General features: G+C 48.0%; 1 protein-coding gene across 2 annotated transcripts in view; it reads right to left on the bottom strand.

Moving 5' to 3' along the window:
* The window catches only part of LOC141079255 (fatty acyl-CoA hydrolase precursor, medium chain-like), a 29,896-nt gene extending 9,714 nt beyond the window's left edge, over nt 1-20,182 (bottom strand). Inside the window, exons 1-8 of one of the 2 annotated variants that reach the window (XM_073565297.1) lie at nt 20,057-20,182; nt 18,863-19,067; nt 17,060-17,186; nt 16,720-16,853; nt 16,374-16,527; nt 16,127-16,240; nt 15,431-15,526; nt 14,987-15,049 (exon numbers count right to left, since the gene is read on the bottom strand). In XM_073565297.1, coding sequence (XP_073421398.1) covers nt 14,987-15,049; nt 15,431-15,526; nt 16,127-16,240; nt 16,374-16,527; nt 16,720-16,853; nt 17,060-17,186; nt 18,863-19,067; nt 20,057-20,120 — 957 coding nt within the window. In that variant the 5' untranslated portion in view covers nt 20,121-20,182. The remainder of the gene's footprint in view (nt 1-14,986; nt 15,050-15,430; nt 15,527-16,126; nt 16,241-16,373; nt 16,528-16,719; nt 16,854-17,059; nt 17,187-18,862; nt 19,068-20,056) is intronic. The other variant, XM_073565298.1, reaches the window with a different exon arrangement.
* Nucleotides 20,183-24,211: the final 4,029 nt, after the last annotated feature.

The following is a 24,211-nucleotide window of genomic DNA, read 5'->3' as shown; positions in this document are numbered from 1 at the left end:
ACAGTTAGAGTGATCAATGAATGGAACAGGCTGCCACGAGAAGTGGTGAGTTCTCCTTCAATGGAAGTCTTCAAACAGAGGCTGGACAGACATCTGACTGGGATGATTTAGCGAATCCTGCTTTGAGCAGGGGGTTGGACCAGATGGCCCAGGAGGTCCCTTCCAACTCTACGATTCTATGATTCTATGATTCTAAGTGGGATGGGATCGGGTCAAGTACAACAGTTAGTGAGATGTGATCTTGAGAGTAGAGTGGAGAGTCGATCTTCTGTAATGGTGGAGAAGTTGGTTTTGGAGGAGGAGGGCTGGGAAGTCAGGAGGAAGGGCACTGTGGGTTGTTGACCAAGACTGTCTCTGATGTTATCAACCTTCTCCTGGAAAAATGAGGCAAAGTCTTCAGCTGAGATGAGTGGAGAGGGAGGAGGTGCTGGGGGGCGGAGGAGAGAATTGAAGGTGTTGAGTAACTGTTTAGGGTTGTGAGACAGGGAGGATATGAGAGATGAGAAGTAGGTTTGTTTTGCTGCAGCAAGTGTTTCCTTGAAAGTAGTGAGGGACTGTTTGAATGTGATAAAGTCCTCATTGGAGTGGGATCTTTTCCATCTCCGCTCAGCAGCCCTGGAAGTTCGCCTCAGTTCTTTGGTCAGGCTGGTGTGCTAGGGCTGTCTGTTGATTTTGCGAGCTTTGGTATGTGTGAGAGGGGCAACTGATTCCAAAGTTACAGCTATTGTGCTGTTATATAGAGCGGCAGCGGCATCCGCATTGTGTAGGGAACTTATGTCTGTAAGAGGGAGGAGGGATTTAGACAAAGAGTGTGTTCTGTGAGGGTGTGCAAGTTTTTGAGGTGGGGATTGTGGACAAAGAGTGGAGGGGGAAGAGAATGTAAGTAGGTTGTGGTCAGAGATAGGAAGAGGTGAGTTAGAGAGGCTAGATAGGGAGCAGAGGTGGGTGAAGATGAGGTTAGTGTGTGGCCATCTTTGTGAGTGGCTGCAGAAGACCATTGAGTGAGGCCGAAGGAGGAAGTGAGAGATAGAAGTTTAGTGGCAGCTGAGAGGGAAGTGTCAATGGGGATGTTGAAGTCGCCCAAGATGATAGTGGGGATATCAGTGGAAAGGAAATGAAGTAGCCAGGTGGTGAAGTGGTCAAAGAAGGTGGTGTGTTGTGAGTTCATTTTCCCCTTCACTACTGAGGCCCGATGAACTCCCTCTTCTGGTAAAGAAAGGTAGTGAGCCTGATTATCAAGCATCTGAGCCTAATGATGATGACTGGCTGAGTGGAGTGACTGGATATAAGGCTGCCGACGCCCTTCTGCCCTGCGGGTGATTTCTCTGTGGGATCCTTGGTGTCATGGTATGCCTAGGTTACTTTAGGCAAAAACCCCGGGACCCCTGCGATGTCCCTCAGACTAGGGGGACCCTGTCTGTCCCTCTACCCAGGGTTTACACTGAAGGTGTGCCTGCCTGAGCCTCCACCCTGTCCATGTCTCCTGTCCAGCCCTAAGCTGAACCCACCACCCTCCACCCAGTGAGGGGACCAGACACCAGACCCCACAAATACGTATGGACAGGGGTAAAAGAAACACCACACAGTTAATACACAAGGGAATACAATAATGTGCAAGGACAACCAAATATATATATATAACAGATTGGAGAAAGAACCACTGAGGGATATACTGCACCAGATATCAGACGCTCCAACACCACCACTGCTGACCGGTATTGCTAGCACTAGGCTAAAGCTATAGTCGGCGACGCCCATAGTCAGGACGAACTATTTAAAGACCAAGGGCGTGGCCCAGCCCTCAGCCAGCATGACAACCTGGTTAACCCTATCCCGACTGGAACAGAATACCCAACAGGGTATTACCGCTGTCTGCCGGACACCCTGGTGTGAACAGTGTCCGACATGACAGTACCCCACCTTCTACGAGGGACCTCCGGAACCTCACCATGTCGAGGACCTGGCTTGTCCGGATGGCGACGATGGAACATAGTAACCAGTCGATCAGCATGAATGTCAGAGGCCGGCACCCATGTCCTCTCCTCAGGACCATAGCCACGCCAGTGGACCAGGTACTGTAGAGTGCGACGCACAACCCTAGAGTCCACCACTTTGGACACCTCAAATTCCAACGCGCCATCCACCAAGACGGGAGGTGGTGGCCCGGGGGAACCATCCACCAAACCCACGACCTTCTTTAGCAATGCTTTGTGAAATACATTATGAATCTTATACACAGCCGGCAACTCCAAACAAAATGCCACTGGGTTGATCACTGCGGAGATTCTAAATGGGCCAATGAACCTGGGACCCAACTTAAGTGACGGTATCTTGAGCTTAATGTTCCTAGTAGATAACCACACCCAATCACCCACACACAGGTCCGGACCTGGCACACGTCTGCAGTCAGCCACCCGTTTGTACCTGGAACCCACCTTCAACAAGCGCTGCTTGACTCTCCTCCAAACAGACGACAATTGAGCTCCCAACTGGTCCTCTTCAGGGACGCCAACTGAGCACCCCTGACGCAAGGTGCAAAATTGAGGATGCTGACCATACACACAAAAAAAAGGAGATTCCCCAGACGATTCCTGGCAATGGTTGTTTATTGCGAATTCTGCCAGAGGAAGAAACGCTGACCACTCTTCCTGATTGTCGGAAATAAAGCAGCGCAAGTATTGCTCCAGGTTTTGGTTCATCCGCTCAGTCTGTCCATTCGACTGAGGGTGGAAAGCCGATGAATGAGATAATTTGATTCCAAGGCGAGAACAAAAAGCTCTCCAAAACTTTGCCACAAACTGCGTACCTCGATCAGACACAATGTCAGATGGGACACCATGAAGTCTGACCACCTCGCGAATAAATATCTGAGCAAGAGTCTTAGCATTGGGCAAAGACGGTAAAGCAACGAAATGTGACATTTTGGAGAACCTATCAACAATTACCAAAATGACCGAGTTCCCTGCCGAGGCGGGCAAGTCAGTAATAAAATCCATGGAAATCTCAGTCCATGGCTTACTGGGCACCCCGAGAGGCTGCAAGCTACCAGCGGGACGGGAACGAGGAGTCTTGGCCCGTGCGCACGTGGTACAGGCAGCCACATATGAGGCCACATCCTGCCAGATTTTAGGCCACCAAAAACGACGCGATACCAGTTCCAGAGTGCTCTTAACCCCTGGATGACCTGCCAGTACCGTGTCGTGATGTTCGCCCAACACTCTAGAGCGTAGATGTAGCGGCACAAAAGATTTATTAACAGGCAACCCCGGCGGTACCACCTCCTGAGCCTCCGCAATCTCTGCCTCAATCTCTGTCGTGATGGCAGATACCACCACACCCTTTTGGAGAATAGGCACCGGCTCTTCACATAACTCTCCACCAGGAAAACACCTGGATAAAGCGTCTGCCTTAACATTCTTCGACCCAGGTCGATAGGTAACAATGAAGTTGAACCGGGTGAAGAATAATGCCCAGCGAGCCTGTCTGGAGGACAGGCGCTTAGCAGATTCTAAATAAAGCAAATTCTTATGGTCGGTTATCACAGTAATCTGATGAACAGCCCCCTCCAAGAAGTGTCGCCACTCCTCAAATGCCAATTTGATGGCCAATAGTTCCCTGTTGCCAATATCATAATTACGCTCCGCAGGCGACAGCTTCTTGGAGAAGAAGGCACACGGATGCAACTTGGCCCAAGAAGGGCCCTGAGACAGTACAGCCCCCACTCCAACCTCTGACGCATCCACCTCCACGACAAACGGTAAGGAGACATCGGGCTGCACCAGAATGGGCGCTGAGGCAAAACTATTCTTGAGGAATTCAAACGCCTGTACCGCAGGCTCAGACCAGTCAGAAAAGTCGGTACCCTTCTTAGTCATGTCAGTCAGTGGTTTGGCAATCATAGAGAAGTTCTTAATACATTTCCTATAGTAATTGGAGAAGCCAAGAAATCGCTGAAGCGCCTTAAGATTATCAGGCCGATCCCAATGTAGTACCGCCTGCACCTTTGCGGTGTCCATCTTAAAACCTGAGGCGGAGATTATATAACCCAAGAACGGTAGCTCCTGTACGAAAAACACACATTTTTCAAGCTTGACATAGAGTCTGTTCTCTCTGAGCAACTGCAGAACCTGTCTAACATGCTCTATATGTGTATCATGGTCGTGAGAGAAAATGAGGATGTCGTCAAGATAAATTATAACGAACCTCCCCAACAACTGAGAGAAGACATCATTAATGAAGTGTTGAAAGACCGCCGGTGCCATAGTCAACCCAAACGGCATTACCAAACTCTCAAAGTGACCCTCAGGGGTATTGAACGCTGTCTTCCACTCATCCCCCTGACGGACTCTTATAAGATTGTACGCCCCCCTGAGGTCCAGTTTGGAGAACCACCTGGCACCAACCACTTGGTTGAATAAATCGGGTATAAGTGGCATAGGGTAAGGATCACGGACCGTAATCTGGTTGAGTTCTCTGAAATCCAGACACGGGCGTAAACCTCCATCCTTCTTTTTAACAAAGAAGAAGCCAGCAGCCAGAGGAGAAGAGGAAGGTCTAATATGACCCTTGCTCAGGCTATCCGCAATGTATTCCTTGAGAGCTAGCCTCTCGGGACCTGAGATATTAAACATTCTAGCTTTAGGTAACTTGGCCCCTGGTTTCAACCTAATAGCACAGTCATAGGGGCGATGCGGTGGTAGTTCCGAACAACCCTTCTCAGAAAATACATCCGCATAATCCAGCAACGGCTCCGGGATACTGGGGGTCAAAGCGGAAATACATGTAGCCAGGCACCTCTCCTGACACTCCCTGCTCCACTGAATTATGTCCTGGGTCTTCCAATCAATAACAGGATTATGCATTGACAACCATGGAAAGCCCAGAACCATCTGAGCCGGTAAGTTACTAAGCACCTTACAAGTTACCCGCTCTGAGTGTAATACTCCAATGTGGAGTTGTATATCCAACACACACTCTGTGATCTCCCCTTGAGACAACGGGGAAGCATTGATGGTAACCACCCGGATGGGGTTCGGCAATTTCTCCACCGGAGATCCCGCTGTATGCGCGAACCTCTCATCAATGAGATTGGCAGCTGAGCCACTATCAATAAATACTGTAATAGAGAGCATTTGCCCCCCAAGTACCACCCTAGCAGGGAGCATACACTGGGAAACCATGACGGAGGATACACAAAGGCTCAGACTAGACTCCTCCAAACCCTCTGAGCCTATCAGTTTTCCGCCGGTGCGCCCTTCATAGGTACCAGGGGGCAAGCGTTAATAAAATGTCCTCCTTTGCCACAAAAAAAACAGAGCCCCTGCCTTCTGTGCCAAGGACGTTTAGGCTTGTTACTCGGTGACTGTGCTATACCAGCGATCTGCATGGGTTCCACGGATTCACCCGCGGCAACCTCACCGACCACTCCCCCACCTCCCGGAGGCAACGAAACCAGCGCCCCCTGACGGAGACGTCGGTCTATGCGTACTACAAGTGCCATCGCAGCCTCCAGAGAGGCGGGAGTCTCGTACATTAGGAGAGTCTGTTTAACCCTTCCAGAAACCCCATGCAGAAATTGACTTCTAAGCGCAGGGTCATTCCACTGCGTGTCCACCGCCCAGCGCCGGAATTCCGTGCAGTAATCCTCAGCTGGTCGATCACCCTGTAGCAGTGAGCGTATCTTAGACTCTGCTAAGTTTAATCTATCCGGATCGTCATAGATCAAACCCAGAGCAGAGAAAAAAAAATCTACAGATTCAAATGCCGGTGAGTCTGAAGGGAGTGAAAAGGCTCAAGCCTGTGGATCACCACTCAGCAAAGAAATCACCAAGCCCACGCGTTGAGCCTCATTACCTGAGGAATGTGGACGCATACGGAAATACAATTTGCATGATTCACGAAACACCGTGAACTTACCACGATCACCAGCAAATCGTTCAGGAAGGGGAACCTTGGGCTCAGCTGCCCTGGCTGCAGCCTCAGCAGGTACTGCAGGAGCTGACAGGCCTTGTTGCTGGACCGCCCCCCTGAGTTCAGTGACCTGTATGGATAGAGCCTCCAGCTGCTTGGTTAGGGAAAGTATAGGATCCATAGTAAGTAACCCCTATATTCCCTATCTATACCTTTTTTTTTTTTTTTTTCTCACTTTATTATTTGGGCCGACTATAATGTCATGGTATGCCTAGGTTACTTTAGGCAAAAACCCCGGGACCCCTGCGATGTCCCTCAGACTAGGGGGACCCTGTCTGTCCCTCTACCCAGGGTTTACACTGAAGGTGTGCCTGCCTGAGCCTCCACCCTGTCCCTGTCTCCTGTCCAGCCCTAAGCTGAACCCACCACCCTCCACCCAGTGAGGGGACCAGACACCAGACCCCACAAATACGTATGGACAGGGGTAAAAGAAACACCACACAGTTAATACACAAGGGAATACAATAATGTGCAAGGACAACCAAATATATATATAACAGATTGGAGAAAGAACCACTGAGGGATATACTGCACCAGATATCAGACGCTCCAACACCACCACTGCTGACCGGTATTGCTAGCACTAGGCTAAAGCTATAGTCGGCGACGCCCATAGTCAGGACGAACTATTTAAAGACCAAGGGCGTGTCCCAGCCCTCAGCCAGCATGACAACCTGGTTAACCCTATCCCGACTGGAACAGAATACCCAACAGGGTATTACCGCTGTCTGCCGGACACCCTGGTGTGAACAGTGTCCGACATGACACTTGGAGACCAGTCTGAATTCCTGCTCTTCTACAGCTAAGTTTTCTGCTCTGCCTTTTGCATTTGTGCTTTGACTTTGTTTTGCTTTGTTTTTCTGGATTTCTGCCATTCCCTGCTGGGGTGAGCTGAATTCCTTTAGCTTTGTCTTCAGAAAGTACCTGAGTGCTGATATAGCTTTTGAAGCCTAGCTGCTTCAGGGTCTTTTTCCATATCAGCCTGTTGGCTTATGTCTTTGATAGGGTTTTGGCAGATTGCAGACAGCAACCTTCCTTTCCTGTCCTGTGTAGTTAGTTTGGGCCCCATCGTTTGCTCAGCCTATCTTTCTGTCTGTGTGAGTGTTTTTTCATCTTCCTTCACCATCATTATATGTTGGGGGCAGCCTTTTACTTTGGGGTCTGCTCTGGGGCAGTTTAGATTTCCTTTTCTGTCTTTAGGCTATTTAGCTCTCCGGCTGTGATCGAGGGGTCTAGGGCACCGTAGGAACCCCCCACGGCTACTGCTAGTTGTGTTGATAGGTTCAGGGGTCTGCAATCTGATAGTTGCCAACTTCTCTGGTTTTCTGGACGTAGCTTCTATTTTTGTGTCTGCCTCCTACGGTGACTCTTTCATAACAGAATCACCCGCCATACCGCAGATCCTAGGGTACTCAGTAGCAGGAAAGAATTGTAAAAAAAAAAAAAGTATGTATATTTTTTCCTCTATATCTCTGAGGCTGTAGGGGGAATTTTTTTTTCTCTCAATGGAGATAAAGCAATTGTCTGATCGTGTGGAGCAGCTTGCTGCGGAAGTGCGGGGAATTTCCGCCTACCTTGCTCATTCACATGCTGCTGAACCAAAGATTCCTACACCTGATGTATTTTTTGGGGATCGGTCTAAATTTTTGAATTTCAAAAATAATTGTAAATTATTTTTTGCCTTGAAGCCTAACTCGTCAGGGAGCTCCGCGCAGCAGTTTAAAATTGTCATCTCTTTGCTGCGTGGCGATCCCCAGGATTGGGCGTTTTCTTTGAAACCAGATGATCCTATTCTGACTAATGTGAATGCATTTTTTCAAGCCTTAGGGTTGTTGTATGACGAACCTAATGCCATTGATCAGGCTGAAAAGACCCTGCTGGCATTGAACCAGGGTCGAGATTCTGCAGAATTGTACTGTCAAAAATTCCGAAAGTGGGCGGTACTTACTACCTGGAATGATAATGCCTTGGCTGCTCTCTTTCGGAAGAGTTTGTCAGAAGCCGTAAAAGATACTATGGTGGGATTTCCTGTTCCCTCCGGTCTTGACGATTCTATGTCATTAGCCATTCAGGTTGATCGGCGTTTGCGCGAACGAAAAACTACACGAGAGGTGTTGCCACCTGTTGAACAAATGTCTGAACCTATGCAATGTGATAGAGTTTTGTCCAGAGAGCAGCGTCAGGAGTTCAGAAGGCGTAATAAGTTGTGTTTTTTCTGTGGAGATGCCTCGCATATTATTTCTGTCTGTCCTAAACGAGAGAAACGCTTTGCACACACGTTTTCTGTTGGTGGTGTTCAACCTAAGTTTCTTCTGGCTATTACTCATCTGCTCCCTGTCCACATTTTCCGCCAAGGCTTTTGTGGATTCGGGAGCAGCCCTAAACCTAATGGACTTGGATTTTGCTAAACGTTGTGGATTTCCAATGACACCTCTGCAGACGCCTATCCCTTTGAGGGGGATTGATGCTACTCCTTTGGCGAAAAATAAACCTCAGTTTTGGACCCAGGTGGTAATGCGGGTCACCCCAGACCATCAAGAAAATTGCAGATTTTTGGTGTTGCATAATCTGCATGATACCATTGTTCTGGGGTTTCTGTTATGATCGAGTCACCGTAGGAGGCAGACACAAAAATAGAAGCTAAGTCCAGAAAACCGGAGAAGTTGGCAACTATCAGATTGCAGACCCCTGAACCTATCAACACAACTAGCAGTAGCCGTGGGGGGTTCCTACGGTGCCCTAGACCCCTCGATCACAGCCGGAGAGCTAAATAGCCTAAAGACAGAAAAGGAAATCTAAACTGCCCCAGAGCAGACCCCAAAGTAAAAGGCAGCCCCCAACATATAATGACGGTGAAGCAAGATGAAAAAACACTCACACAGACAGAAAGATAGGCTGAGCAAACGATGGGGCCCAAACTCACTAAAATAGGACAGGATAGGAGAGCTGCTATCTGCAATCTGCAAAAACCCTATGAAATACATAACCCAACAGGCTGATATGGAAAAAGGCCCTGAAGCAGCTAGACTTCAAAAACTATATCAGCACTCAGGTATTTTCTGAAGACAGAGCTAAAGGAATTCAGCTCACCCCAGCAGGGAAAGACAGAAATCCAGCAAAACAAAAGTCAAAGCAAAAAATGCAAAAGGCAGAGCAGAAAACTTAGCTTTAGGAGAGCAGGAATTCAGACTGGTATCCAAGGATCCCACAGAGAAATCACCCGCAGGGCAGAAGGGCGTCGACAGCCTTATATCCAGTCAGTGACTCCACTCAGCCAGTCATCATCATTAGTCTCAGATGTTTGATAATCAGGCTCACTACCTTTCTTAACCAGCAGAGGGAGTTCATCGGGCCTGAGTAGTGAAGGGGAAAATGAACTCACAACAGGTTTCCCTGGTTGCAAATTCATAATCCAGTTTTGGATTGGAAATCTGTGTCTGTGGTGAGTTGGGGTTGTCGGTGTGCCTTTAGTGAGGCTCCGGTGTTTTCCACCTCTCCTCAGTCGCATGATGTTCCTGATTATTTGGCGGACTTTTATGATGTATTTAGTGAGAATGAGTCTGCGTCTCTGCCTCCTCATAGGAGTTATGACTGTGCAATTGAACTGAGCCCGGGGTGTAAATTCCCCAAGGGTCGGCTCTTCAATTTATCTGTACCCGAGCATGAGGCTATGCGATCCTATATTAAGGAGGCGTTGGAGAAGGGTCATATTAGACCATCCTCGTCACCCTTAGGTGCCGGGTTTTTTTTTGTAGCCAAAAAGGATGGATCATTAAGACCTTGTATTGATTATCGTGCCCTCAACAAAATTACTGTTAAATATCAGTATCCGTTACCCCTGATTTCGGATCTATTCTCTAGAGTTAAAGGTGCTTGCTGGTTTACCAAGCTTGACCTCAGGGGGGCGTATAATCTTATTCGCATTAAGCATGGGGATGAATGGAAGACGGCGTTTAATACTCCAGAGGGACATTTTGAGTACCTGGTGATGCCTTTTGGGCTCACTAATGCCCCTTCTGTCTTCCAGTGCTTCATGAACGATATTTTCCGAGATTTTGTCGATAAATTTTTGATTATCTATCTGGATGATATTTTGATCTTCTCCAAGGATTGGGATTCTCATGTGGAACAGATTCGGACTGTGTTCCGGATCTTGAGGGAGAATTCCCTGTATGTCAAAGGATCTAAATGCCTTTTTGGAGTACAGAGGATTTCTTTTTTGGGATTTATTTTGTCTCCGTCAACTATTGAAATGGACCCGGCCAAGGTACAGGCCATTTACGATTGGGTTCAGCCCACTTCTTTGAAGGCCCTTCAGAAGTTTTTGGGTTTTGCTAATTTTTATCGGAAATTTATAGCGAAATTTTCTAGTATTGCCAAGTCATTGACTGATTTGACTAAGAAGGGTGCTGATGTGTTAAATTGGTCTCCTGAGGCTGTTTCTTCCTTTCAGGAGCTGAAGCGAAGATTCACCTCCGCCCCGGTTTTGCGGCAACCTGATGTCTCATTTCCGTTCCAGGTAGAGGTGGATGCTTCTGAGATTGGTGCAGGAGCTGTTTTGTCCCAAAAGGATCCTGTGACATCTAAAATGAATCCCTGTGCTTTCTTTTCCCGAAAGTTCTCTCCATCTGAACGTAACTATGATGTGGGGAATCGGGAACTGTTGGCCATGAAATGGGCATTTGAGGAGTGGAGACATTGGTTGGAGGGAGCTAAACATCAAGTCGTGGTCCTCACTGACCACAAGAATTTGATTTACCTAGAGTCGGCTAAGCGCTTGAACCCTAGACAGGCTAGGTGGGCCTTGTTTTTTACACGTTTTGATTTTGTGGTTTCTTTTCTTCCTGGAACTAAGAATGTCAAGGCAGACGCCCTCTCTAGGAGCTTCTTTGCTGATTCTCCTGTGGTGACCAAACCTGCTACCATCTTAGGCGAAGCGCTAGTTCTTTCTGCCATCTCGCCCGATTTGAGACGTGCTCTGGAAGAGTTCCAGGAGGACAAACCTGAGCGTTGTCCCAGTAGAAAGTTTTATGTTCCTGACCAGTGGAAGAGGAGAGTGATGTCTGAAGTTCATTGCTCTGCTTTGGCTGGTCATCCAGGTATTTTTGGTACTAGAGATCTGGTGAGTCGGTCTTTTTGGTGGCCCTCCTTGTCTCGTGATGTCAGGAATTTTGTGCAGTCCTGTGGGACTTGCTCCCAGGCTAAATCGTGTTCTCGCACTAGTGGGTTGTTGATGCCTTTGCCTGTCCCCAAGAGGCCATGGACCCATATTTCAATGGATTTCATCTCTGATATGCCTGTCTCTCAAAGGATGACTGTTATTTGGGTGATTTGTGATAGGTTCTCTAAGATGGTTCATCTTGTACCACTCCCTAAGTTGCCGTCTTCCTCTGAGTTGGTGCCCCTGTTTTTGCAACAGGTGGTTCGCTTGCACGGGATTCCTGAGAATATTGTATCTGACAGAGGAGTTCAGTTTGTGTCTAGATTTTGGAGAACTTTCTGTTCCAAGCTGGGAATTCAGTTGTCCTTCTCCTCTGCTTTTCACCCTCAGACCAATGGGCAGACAGAGAGAACAAACCAGACCTTGGAGTCATATTTGAGATGTTTTATTTCCGCTGATCAGGATGATTGGGTTTCATTTTTGCCCTTGGCCGAATTTGCTTTAAATAATAGAGCTAGTTCTGAAACTTTGATGTCACCTTTTTTTGTAACTTTGGGTTTCATGCTCGATTTTCTTCAGGGCAGGTGGAGCCCTCTGCCTGCCCAGGTGTTGACACTGTGGTGGAGAGAATGCACCAGATCTGGGACCAAGTGGTGGATAAGTTATCTCTCTCCCAGGAAAAGGCCCAGCGGTTTTCCAACCGACATAGGACCATTGATCCCCAGTTTAAGGTGGGTGATATGGTGTGGTTATCATCAAAAAATATTGCTATGAAGGTGGCTTCTCCTAAGTTTAAGCCTAGATTTATTGGACCTTACAAGATTTTGGAGATTATTAATCCGGTCTCTTTTCATTTGGCTCTTCCTGTCACTTTTAAAATCCGTAATGTGTTCCATAAGTCTTTGTTGAAGAGGTTTGTTGAACCTATTGTTCCGGGGGTGGCACCTCCAGACCCTGTATTGGTCGAAGGTAACATGGAATATGAGGTAGAGAAAATACTGGATTCCCGTCTGGCTAGACGGAGACTCCAGTATTTGGTTAAGTGGAAGGGTTATGGTCAGGAGGATAATTCCTGGGTCTCTGCCTCTGATATTCATGCCAAAAGATTGGTGCGTGCCTTTCATCGGGCTCACCCTGATCGCCCTGGTGGCGTGGTTGAGTGTTCGGTGACCCCTCCTCAAGGGGGAGGTACTGTTGTGAGTTCATTTTCCCCTTCACTACTGAGGCCCGATGAACTCCCTCTTCTGGTAAAGAAAGGTAGTAAGCCTGATTATCAAGCATCTGAGCCTAATGATGATGACTGGCTGAGTGGAGTGACTGACTGGATATAAGGCCGCCGACGCCCTTCTGCCCTGCTGGTGATTTCTCTGTGGGATCCTTGGAGACCAGTCTGAATTCCTGCTCTTCTAAAGCTAAGTTTTCTGCTCTGCCTTTTGCATTTGTGCTTTGACTTTGTTTTGCTTTGTTTTTCTGGATTTCTGCCATTCCCTGCTGGGGTGAGCTGAATTCCTTTAGCTCTGTCTTCAGAAAATACCTGAGTGCTGATTTAGTTTTTGAAGCCTAGCTGCTTCAGGGTCTTTTTCCATATCAGCCTGTTGGCTTATGTCTTTGATAGGGTTTTGGCAGATTGCAGACAGCAACCTTCCTTTCCTGTCCTGTGTAGTTAGTTTGGGCCCCATCGTTTGCTCAGCCTATCTTTCTGTCGGTGTGAGTGTTTTTTCATCTTGCTTCACCGTCATTATATGTTGGGGGCTGCCTTTTACTTTGGGGTCTGCTCTGGGGCAGTTTAGATTTCCTTTTCTGTCTTTAGGCTATTTAGCTCTCCGGCTGTGATCGAGGGATCTAGGGCACCGTAGGAACCCCCCACGGCTACTGCTAGTTGTGTTGATAGGTTCAGGGGTCTGCAATCTGATAGTTGCCAACTTCTCTGGTTTTCTGGACGTAGCTTCTATTTTTGTGTCTGCCTCCTACGGTGACTTTTTCATAACAGTGATGGCTGGCCCTGGAGGGCGGTATATGACAGCTAGTTGGCAGTTGGAGGGGGAGTAGATGCGCACAGAGTGCACCTCAAAGGAAGGGAGGGTAACAGAGGGCGGCAGTGGGATTGGGGTGAAAGAGCAGTTATCTGACAGGAGAAAACCAACTCCTCCACCATGCTTGCTGCTGGGGCGGGGGGTGTGGGATAGGTGGAATGCACCATATGAGAGTGCAGCAGGAGAGGCTGTGTCAGAGGAGGTGAGCCAGGTTTCAGTGATGGCGAGGGAGAATAGTTTGTTAGTAATAAAAAGATCATGGATGAAGGAAAGTTTGTTGCAGACAGAGCTAGCGTTCCACAGAGCTTCTGTTAGTGGGGAAGCTGGGGCCGGGTGAATGTGTATAAGGTTGGAGTGGTTACGGAAAGCTGTGATTGGGGGTGGATGGGATGTAGAAATGACTGTGGGAATGTGGTGAGGAGGACCAGGATTTGGAGAGATATTGCCGGCAGTGAGGAGGAGCAGAGAGAGTGTTAGCAGGAGAGGGCATGAGGGGGCTGTCTGTGTTTGGAGACAGAAGATTGTATGTTGAGAAACAGATCTGAGCAAGAGGTGAGATGGATTGGAAGGATTGAAGAAGAGATGAACAGTTCCTTACTAGGTGTAGGAATTAGGGGAGTTATCAGAAAGTGAAGGATTATAGGGGTCAGAGTGGAAACAAACAGAAGCATTGTTTACAGTGACTCTTTCCAGTTACCTTCTGTTCCCTTCTGGTTCCATTCTGGATTAATTCATATATTCATATCATCTAACACTTTTAAGGTACACACTTATAGGATACACACTGCAGACTAAAGTCTTGGCAGACTTGTGCTATGCAATATCTGTGCTACAAAGTGCATTCAGGTGTGAAGCTGAGAGGAGTGTTCTGTGCACATCTTGGTCAGACAATTAAGAGTGGACCAGATGCATATGATCAAGCCAAAGTAAACAAGGTCTTAAATAACACTGGGGTAAAGCAGGGGGTTAGTTGAAGGACATACCAAGTGAATATTAGAAGCAGAGGTAAGAAGTCTGTATGGAATGCTGGGTGACGTACCAAGTGAATATTAGAAGCAGAGGTAAGAAGTCTGTATGGAATGCTTGGTGACGTACCAAGTGAATATTAGCAGCAGAGGTAAGAAGTCTGTATGGAAAGCTGGGTGACGTACCAAGTGAATATTAGAAGCAGAGGTAAGAAGTCTGAATGGAATGCTGGGTGACGTACCAAGTGAATATTAGAAGCAGAGGTAAGAAGTCTGTATGGAAAGCTGGGTGACGTACCAAGTGAATATTAGAAGCAGAGGTAAGAAGTCTGTATGGAAAGCTGGGTGACGTACCAAGTGAATATTAGAAGCAGAGGTAAGAAGTCTGTATGGAATGCTGGGTGACGTACCAAGTGAATATTAGCAGCAGAGGTAAGAAGTCTGTATGGAAAGCTGGGTGACGTACCAAGTGAATATTAGAAGCAGAGGTAAGAAGTCTGTATGGAATGCTGGGTGACGTACCAAGTGAATATTAGAAGCAGAGGTAAGAAGTCTGTATGGAAAGCTGGGTGACGTACCAAGTGAATATTAGAAGCAGAGGTAAGAAGTCTGTATGGAAAGCTGGGTGACGTACCAAGTGAATATTAGAAGCAGAGGTAAGAAGTCTGTATGGAAAGCTGGGTGACGTACCAAGAGAATATTAGCAGCAGAGGTAAGAAGTCTGTATGGAAGCTGGGTGACGTACCAAGTGAATATTAGAAGCAGAGGTAAGAAGTCTGTATGGAAAGCTGGGTGACGTACCAAGTGAATATTAGAAGCAGAGGTAAGAAGTCTGTATGGAAAGCTGGGTGACGTACCTGTAGGCAGAATAGATAGACATGCTGGTTAGAATGCGATGGTGGCAGATGGCAGGGCACAGTCTGTAGGGAGAATAGATAGACATGCCGGTTAGAGTGCGATGGTGGCAGATGGCAGGGCACAGTCTGTATGCATCATTCTGGATTAATTCATATATTCATATCATCTCACACTTTTAAGATACACACTTATAGGATACACACTGCAGACTAAAGTCTTGGCAGACTTGTAATATGTATATATGTAATATTGTAATATGCTTTCCTTCTGTATAACTTCATACATTTCATTCAGATCCAGAGCTGCATTCAGAATTCTGCACAGCTTTCTGCCAGTAGGAAATCCGTGTGATGTAGATAGAACTGGTGAATATTCCCTGGATCACTGGGGTTCAGGGATAGGAAGGAATCAGGGTAATGAACCCTATGCTGCGCTGACCATACCATAGAGACAACTAGAGACAGGATCTCTTCTTCAGATTTCGCCTTCAGGCAGTCCACCAGTGCGTCCAAACCACAGCCCGAAATATTGGCCACGATCTGCAGACGAGAGAAAATCCAATACAAGCAAAGCGTCAGTGCTTGCCCCATTCCTGCACCGGCGCTCGTCTCGCGTCACACACCCGACAGGCTCTTACGTGGCCTCGACTGTCGCAGCAATTTAGGCTCCCCAGACACCTGATGTGGCCTCAGCCACATGGCGCACAATTCCCCGCTACTCCCTTATTAGTATGGACCCACGGCGCCATCAAGTAGCCAGCAGCAATATTAAAGCACTCAGCTGCATAAGATCACAGTCTGCCAGTGCAGAACAGAGCAGGGAGGATTAGTGAGAGGGAGAAGATGAAAAGAACAACAACAATATAGCAAAGTTTTGGTAACAGTAATGGACCCAGAGTGTAAGGGTCTGATAACACAACCGCGCCCGATAGGCAGTCACTCAATGATCTGCTCAGCGGCAGACGCAAACTCTGGCATCATCGTTATCCACAGCAAACCGCCTGTGACTACACTGGACGGTGTATGAGCAATCCAGTCACCCGCCAGACGAGAGCTGTGGTCATTGGTCGGATGATTGGTGGCACAAGGCGCTGGGTCATCAGACACAGTGCAGCATTTGATGGCCTAAGTCATACTTACATTACTGTAAAACACACTCTCCTCTTTAGTCTGGGCCACCAAACCTGGCATTATGGCTACACCACTCTCAGCAATAGCTCTGTGGAACAAGCCTTTGGCCAGTGGAGACGCCACCTGAATATAAGAAATACATAAAAGAGAGCAGGATCATTAAGGTTTAAAGGACAGGACCTTACCTTCACCTACAGAACAACCGCCCAATCAGAGCCTCAATAATGAGCAACATATCAGCATCACAATTGCTCACCAGTGCAGAGACGCTGACTCCCCCCGCAGACTCCCCAAATATAGTCACAGACTTGGGGTCCCCTCCGAAACCTGCAATGTTCTCCTGAACCCACTGGAGAGCTTCAACCTGATCCAAAAAGCCGTAGTTCCCAGGAGCGCGGTGATCTCCAGTGCTGTGACAAGGAAAGATAGCTGTTAATAAAATGAGGTGACCTCAACCCAGTGGCTCCCTGCAGAGCAATGTACACAAAGACTGACAATGGTCCCTTCCGCATAACACCAGGTATAGCCGGCTGGCACCACATAGCATTGTCATTTCATGTCTTAACTCTAGGCAGGAAAGTCACTGACAGCATAGACATTACCTAAGGAAGCCGAGGAGCCCCAGCCGGTACTGGATGGAAACAACTACAACGTTTTCATGGGCACTCAGTGCAGAACCTTCAAACATCATGGCTCCCCCCATCATCAGAGCTCCACCATGTATGAACACCATGACCTGGGCAATGAGTAGAAGCTGTTCATTAATAGGGAATGCAGGTAAGTGTGAATGAGATTTTTTCTCTGTGTCTCCAATTAGAATCATAAGGGACCGCCATGGGCACGGCCTCAGTGCACACAAAAGTGGAAGCCATAAAGTTTGCATCTACACACAGCAGCAATTATATAGAAATGATAGTCACACAATACACGCTTGACTCTTACCGGAAGCTTCTCCTCCTTCAATCGATCAGCAGGTGTGAATATGTTTAGGTACAGACAGTCCTCTGACACAGGAGGTAAAGTAATTTCGATGTTCACTTCCTCAAGTATGTGAGGATCCTGCAGACACCTGTAATAAAAATATATATACACATACAAGTCAAAAAAATTAAGGGAATACTAAAATCCCACAACCTAAATATCACTTAATGAAATATTCCAATTGCACGTCTTCATTCATTGTATAGTGGAATGTGTGTAGAACAATAAAACATAAAAATGATCAATGTAAATCACAACTAATGTCCCATGAAGGTCTGTATTTTGAATGAAATGGGAAATCAAATTACAGGCTGATCCAACTTCAGTGGAAATGCCTCAAGCAAGGAAATGATGCTCAGTAGTGTGTGTGGCCTCCACGCGCCTGTATGACCTCCCTACAATGCCTGGGCATGGACCTGATGAGGCGGCAGATGTTAACCTGAAGGATCTCCTCCCAGGCCTGGATTAAAGCATCAGTCAACTCTTGGAGAGTCTGTGGTGCAACATAGCGTTGGTGGATGGAATGAGAAATGATGCCTCAGATGTCTTTGGATTATGGTCTGAGAAACGGCCAGTCCATAGCATCAATGCCTTCATCATGCATGAACTGCTGACACTTCAGCCACACGAGGCCTAGCATTGTCATGCATCAGAAGGAACCCAGGGCCAACTACACCTGAATATGGTCTCACAAGGAGTCTGAGAATCTCATCCCGGTACATAATGGCAGTCAGTGTACCTCTGGCTAGCACATGGAGGGCTGTGCAGCCCTCCAAAGAATTGCCACGTCAGTCACATGTGCTCAGTGTGAACCTGCTCTCTTCCATGTAGTGCATAGGGCGCCAATGTCAAATCTGCCAATCTTGGTGTTCTATGGCACATGCCAGTCGACCTGCACAGTGTTGGGCTGTAAGCATAACACCCACTTGTGGATGTCAGGCACTCATACCACCCTCATGGAGTCGTTTTAGCAGACACATGGATGTTAGTGCTCTGCTGGAGGCCATTTTGCAGAGCTCTGGCACTGCTCCTCCTTGCTGGGGTGGTAGTGGTCCTGTTGCTGGGTTATTGCCCTCCTATGTCCCCCTCCACGTCTCCTGGTGTACTGTCCTGTCTCCTGATATCTGCTCCATGCTCTGGACACTGTGCTGACAGACACAGCTACCCTTCTTGCCGCAGCTCGCATTGATGTGCCATCCTGGATGACTCGCACTACCTGAGCAAGTTCTGTGGGTTGTAGACACCGCCTCATGCTACTGTACTGTACCTCTAGGGGTGACAGCGATGACAAAATGCAAAAGTGACCAAAACAACAGCAAAAAAGGGTGAGAGCAGAGAAAGGGTCTGTGGTCACCCCCTGCAGAACCACTCTTTTATAGGACACAAGAAAACAGATTTGCAAAAATACTCTGCAGTAAAATATATGACAGTAATCAGCAAGTGCTGGATAACAAATACAGGGTATTTAGTCGATATGCTTTTTTGCAAAAAAAATGTATACTCTTTTATAGGAGTTGTCTTGCTTATTGCTGATGATTTCTACCTGTTCTCTGTTCCATTTCTGTAACAGCAGGAGAAATTGATTTACAACCGCTGTTGCGTCATAACTGGACAGGTTAATGTCACAGAAGTGTGATTGACTGGGGATTACATTGTGTTGTTTAAGTGTTCACTTTATTTTTTGCACAGTGTATAATATATATATATTAATTATAGTATAAATGTGTTCAGAGTTCTGCCACACCAACCTCTAAGTGCACTTACACTGGGGCATGGTCTGAGGCCCCCCGCACCGAGCTCCAGGACTCGGGCGGTTCTGGGGGTGCAAATCTCAATGGACCAACTGGAGGTTTCGCGAAGGGGACTCCATAGAAGGCATGAACGGTTCTGTCTGTTCCCTTCGCAGACAGCGTCTTCCCCTGCAGTTTACCATATTGTGTCTCCACCTGAGGGCGATCGTCCTCCTCTCCTAAAGCCACAAAAAAGCAGATTATTGGATGCAGAAAACTGCAGGGGCATCATGCCTGTACTGTGTCACAGCCAGAGCTGCACTCACATCATCCCTGTACTCCAGTCACAGCCAGAGCTGCACTCACATCATCCCTTTACTCTGGTCACAGCCAGAGCTGCGCTCACAGGTGTGCAGGACCCTCAGCCCTTCATCAGATAGGCTCAGATTTTTGTAGCCTGTGTTATTGTGGCTTGTACTGATGGGATCGATCATATTCACACCCGAATCTGTGCAATCATGTGATGGAGGAATAACTGTCAGAAAATCATCTGATTACTGAGAATATCAACGACCTTTGTAACAATCCCATGAGCTACAGCAATGTCAGCAGCCTGTTATCTGTGGCTCCAGGGACACTGCCACACCTTTACTCTATAGCACCAACATAGACCTGAGAGCTGTACAACCAAGAAGCCAATAATCCATGACAATACTGAATACCCCACTAATAACCATAAGAGCTTACACGCTACAGGAGAGAGAGGACCCCACTGACCATAAGAGCTTACACTCTACAGGTGAGAGAGAGAGAGGGGACCCCACTGACCATAAGAGCTTACACTCTACAGGAGAGAGAGAGAGGACCCCACTGACCATAAGAGCTTACACTCTACAGGAGAGAGAGGACCCCACTGACCATAAGAGCTTACACTCTACAGGAGAGAGAGGACCCCACTGACCATAAGAGCTTACACTCTACAGGAGAGAGAGGACCCCACTGACCATAAGAGCTTACACTCTACAGGAGAGAGGACCTCACTGACCATAAGAGCTTACACTCTACAGGAGAGAGCGGACCCCACTGACCATAAGAGCTTACACTCTACAGGAGAGGTCGGATCCTGCTGAGCAGAGTGCTCCCATGGTTTCTCAGCTCTCTTCTGCTCTCCGTGTGACACTGTCACTGTCAGTCTGCTCAGGGCCCCCTCATAACAATGTTTCCTCACCTGATGTCAGGACCCCCAGAGCCAGGGTGCACAGCACAACTACCCTCATCAGAGCCCCCATCATTGTAGAGTGTCACAGATGACCTCCAGAGATCATAATGAATGAGGCAGCAGTTCCTGGCTGAGGCTTTATCTGGAGGCGGAGCTAGAGCTGGACTTGTGATTGGCTGATGGGAGTGTCAATCATGTGTAATCACCACTTCTATCAGTAGAACATGACACTGGCTTCAGAAGAGCTGGTGAACATGTAACAGACCTGCAGCTGTGTAAGGGCCTGGGGTTCCAGTGACCGTCCTTACTGCGCCTTCCTATGGAGTTCTGCCACAGCCTGCACTCTCTGGAAATGGGGAATATATGATTCGTGGCAAAAAGTTCTGACACTGACACAGATTGTGGTTTTGACATTTTGCTTCTTCAGTGTAAGTTCACACTGGGCGTTTTTGCTGCTTTTTTTCTGGAACAAAACATGATTTCTTGGCAGGAAAGAAGCTGCAGCAAAAATGCAGCTATAGGCTAGTCTCACATTAGCGTTTTTGTGCACAGTGCATCAAACGCTATCGGCGCATGCGCCATGCGCTGCTATGTTTAACATGGCGGGCGCATGTTCTAGCGCTTGCATGCGCTTATGTGCGATTTTGTGCGCATGCGCTTTTCCAGGTGTGCGCCTAGATGCGTTAGACACTACATGTTGCATTTTTTGTTCTGCCCAACCTTGTAAAAAAAATGCATGCGATCGCGTGCTCACGGAATGCGCCAAGAAACACATTACAGTCTATGGGGTCGCAGGTGTGCGCATGGATATGCGCCCACCTGTGCTTTTGAGTGCATGCGATTTTTGAGTAAACATGTCTAGACACTGGTTTAAACCACCCCCTACACAAAGAAGCATTGTTTGGGTGGTTGTGCAAATAAAAGAAGGTGTTTGCACTGGCAGAACAATACTCTACAGACAGCCTGCAAGAGACCAGAGCCCTTTCTGCATTTTGGATTGAAGCTGCAACGTCAAGAATGTGAGTGTTCTAAAACCTATTGTCTGCCTGTCCTTTTAAATGTATTATGTACTAATGCCTTTTTTTTTTTTTTTTTATTGGAGCATGTCTTCTGGGGATGAATGTCGGCCGTCCCGTGGTGAACTGGCCCAAGCAGAGCGTGATGTGAGTATCTTCCTGCCTTACAGTTTGGGTAAGTATTCGCTGCTGCATCTACACATGTGGCAAATTAATTTTTGTTCTTTTTCATACCTCATCAGCCACGGCAAGTGAGGACGAACAGCAGGAGCAGCCAAGCCAAGTGCCGGCAGGGAGAAGGCTTGTAGGTATAGACTGACTGTGAATGTCCTTTTTTTTTTTTTTTTTCCCCCCCTTCCTTTTTTTTCTGTCCTGTTTTTCATCTTCAATCTTGCTTCTATTCCGTATATTTTTCTATTTTTTTCATTTCCAAATTTTTCCAAGATTATAATCTTTTTCTTTTTTTTTCTAGGCTCCACAACGGGATGAAAAAATTGCCCTGGACAATGATGCCCTCATCCAGTTGGTCCAGGAGCGAGTCCCATTGTGGGACAGCCGTGATCAGCAGCACTCGGACAAGGTGGTGACCCGGCAGCTCTGGAATGAGGTGGCCGCAGTGCTGGAGGATGGCTGGGACAACGCCTCTCAAAGGGTCCGAAAGGAGTTTCGTAAGTATTTCAATGCTGTGTGATGCCTCATTGACTCTTGGCCGTGTTCACACAGGTGTGTGTGATGCTAAATATATTCTAGCATGATACACATTTGTGTTATCATGGCCAACAGTGCATTGTCTATTGTATTGTTGTGTGATGCCGCACTGACTCTTGCCTGTGCTCACACAGGTGTGTGTGATTTTAGAGATTTGGCCCTCAGTGCATTGTATAATTTTTTTCGTTCTTTTTCCGACAGTGAACAAAGTCAGAACTCGTTGGCGCTCGATGAAGGACCGCTTCAACAGGGATGTTCGTAATGAGGGCCAGGTTCGCAGTGGTTCTGCGGCAAGGACCAGAACAAAATACAGATATCATCGTGTGTTGGCGTTCCTAAGACCGGTAATTGCCAGCAGAGCCTATGTATTTTTTTGTACTGTATTGTGTTTTACTCTGTGCTTTTCTTTTCCACAGGAGTTGGTGCTTGTAAATGCATGATAGTAATTTTCTAATTTTCTATTCACAGCACCTGGAGCAGCGCCCTGCAACCTGTCCCTGGAGCGGTCCTTCATCGAGCGACCTTGGACCCGTCCCAGCCATCCAACAGCCAAGAAGCATCTTGCAGGTCAGCAACACGGACAGCTGGTGACCAGGAAGCTGGTATGTCAGGTGTTCACCTGTCCTAGGTCTCTGCCACTGGTTTTGCGGGCACTTCCCGCCAGCAGCAGAGGGCCTCGGACAGGAATGTCATGCCCGAGTTAAGGCACTTGAGCTTGGTCTTTCAGCAAGGCCTCAAGGCGCTGTCAGACAGAGTGGAAAGCGGTTTTAACCACATGGACCACCGCTTCCAGTCTGTCGACAGTCACCTTGACCGTCTGGAAGCAGACCTCAACAGACCAGCGCATCATTTTTTCCACCAAATTGAACGGGCCATGGCGGAACACCTTAGTCCAGATCTCCAGCTGACTGTGATGCAGGCCTGCAGCACTGCTTTCTTGCAGGCTATGCAGCAGAGACAGTACGTGCAGCAGTCAGTGGTGTCATTTCCAACTGTGCCACCACTGACTCGCTTCACCTCACTACCGACTTCTGCTGCATACCACTGCACGGCCACCTGCATTCCAAGTCAAGCCGGACACCACTACACCACCCCAAGGCTGAGTGCTGCTGGACACTCCCCCGCCACCACCATGGTAAGCTCTGCTCCTGTCTGGAGCACCACCGCCGCCACAACTCCTCCTGCTTGGCGCACCGCCGCCGAAACCAATCCTGCTTGGAGCACCGCCGCCGAAACCAATCCTCCTGCTAGGAGCACCACCACCGCTCCACCTGCTTGGAGCACCACCGAAACAACAACTCCTGCTTGGAGCACCGCCGAAACAACAACTCCTGCTTGGAGCACCGCCGAAACAACTCCTGTTTGGAACACCGCCACCACTTCTGCTAGGAGCACCACCACCGCTCCTCCAGCTAGGAGCACCGCCACCACTCCTCCTGTTAAAAGCACCACCACCACCGCTCCACCTGCTTGGAGCACGGCCGAAACAACAACTCCTGCTTGGAGCTCTGCCAAAACAACTCCTGCTTGGAGCAGCGCTGAGACAATAACTCCTGCTTGGAGCACCGCCACCACTCCTCCTGCTAGGAGCACCGCCAGCGCTCCTCCTCCTAGGAGCACCGCCACCACTCCTCCTTCTAGGAGCATTGCCAGCGCTCCTCCTGCTAGGAGCACCACCACCGCCACTGCTACTCCTGCCTGGACCAGCACTGCCACCGCCACCACCGAGCAGCAGAGGGGTGACCTGCATTCCCTCTTTGCCGAAACAAGGCCAAGGTCCACCGGCTCCAGGCGGTCAAGAACTTCAAGGCGGTCACACAGTGCCAAGAGGTCCAGGTAGGAGACTCCAGGACACAGGGAAAAAAAAAAAAACTTTGTCTGTCCCTCCCCCCTCTCCTCCTACTGTGTCTCACCCTGCCTCTAGTTCCATCCCTGAGCTCCCTTCCCCCACTACTTTCATCGTCCCTTCCCCTAGAACCCCTTCCTCGCCTTCCAACCGTTCCTCGTCTCTCCACACCCCCAAAGTGTCACCATCTTCCCCAAAACGTCGTTCCCGATAAACCTTTTTTTTATTATTTTACAATAAATGTAAAATTATTGTTTCCCATAATACTGTTTGGTTATTGTGTCTTTTGCCGCCTACACACACTGCGCCGTACACACACTGCGCCGTATACTTTGCGTTTTTGCCACCACATAGCTCCATTACTGACACATGTTTGTTGTGTCATTCCTGGAGATATGTGTAGTCAAAAACACAAATATATGACTTGTATTTTCACCACCAGTCTCTTCAGTCTGCTAATATTGCACAGACTGAATAGAGGATGGTGTTGAGTGCAAGGCATATCTATTGTTACCTTGCCAGGTATCATAAGGAGTGAATTGAGGATGGTGTGTTTTTACCATCATCATTTCACTCTTTGTGACACAAGGCCAG

Source organism: Dendrobates tinctorius, unplaced genomic scaffold (assembly GCF_039654945.1).
Source record: "Dendrobates tinctorius isolate UK_male_01 unplaced genomic scaffold, ASM3965494v1 ptg000643l, whole genome shotgun sequence".
Taxonomy (NCBI): Eukaryota; Metazoa; Chordata; class Amphibia; order Anura; family Dendrobatidae; genus Dendrobates; species Dendrobates tinctorius.
The sequence above is the reverse complement of the archived record's forward strand: the minus strand, read 5'-3'. Positions and strand labels throughout refer to the sequence as shown.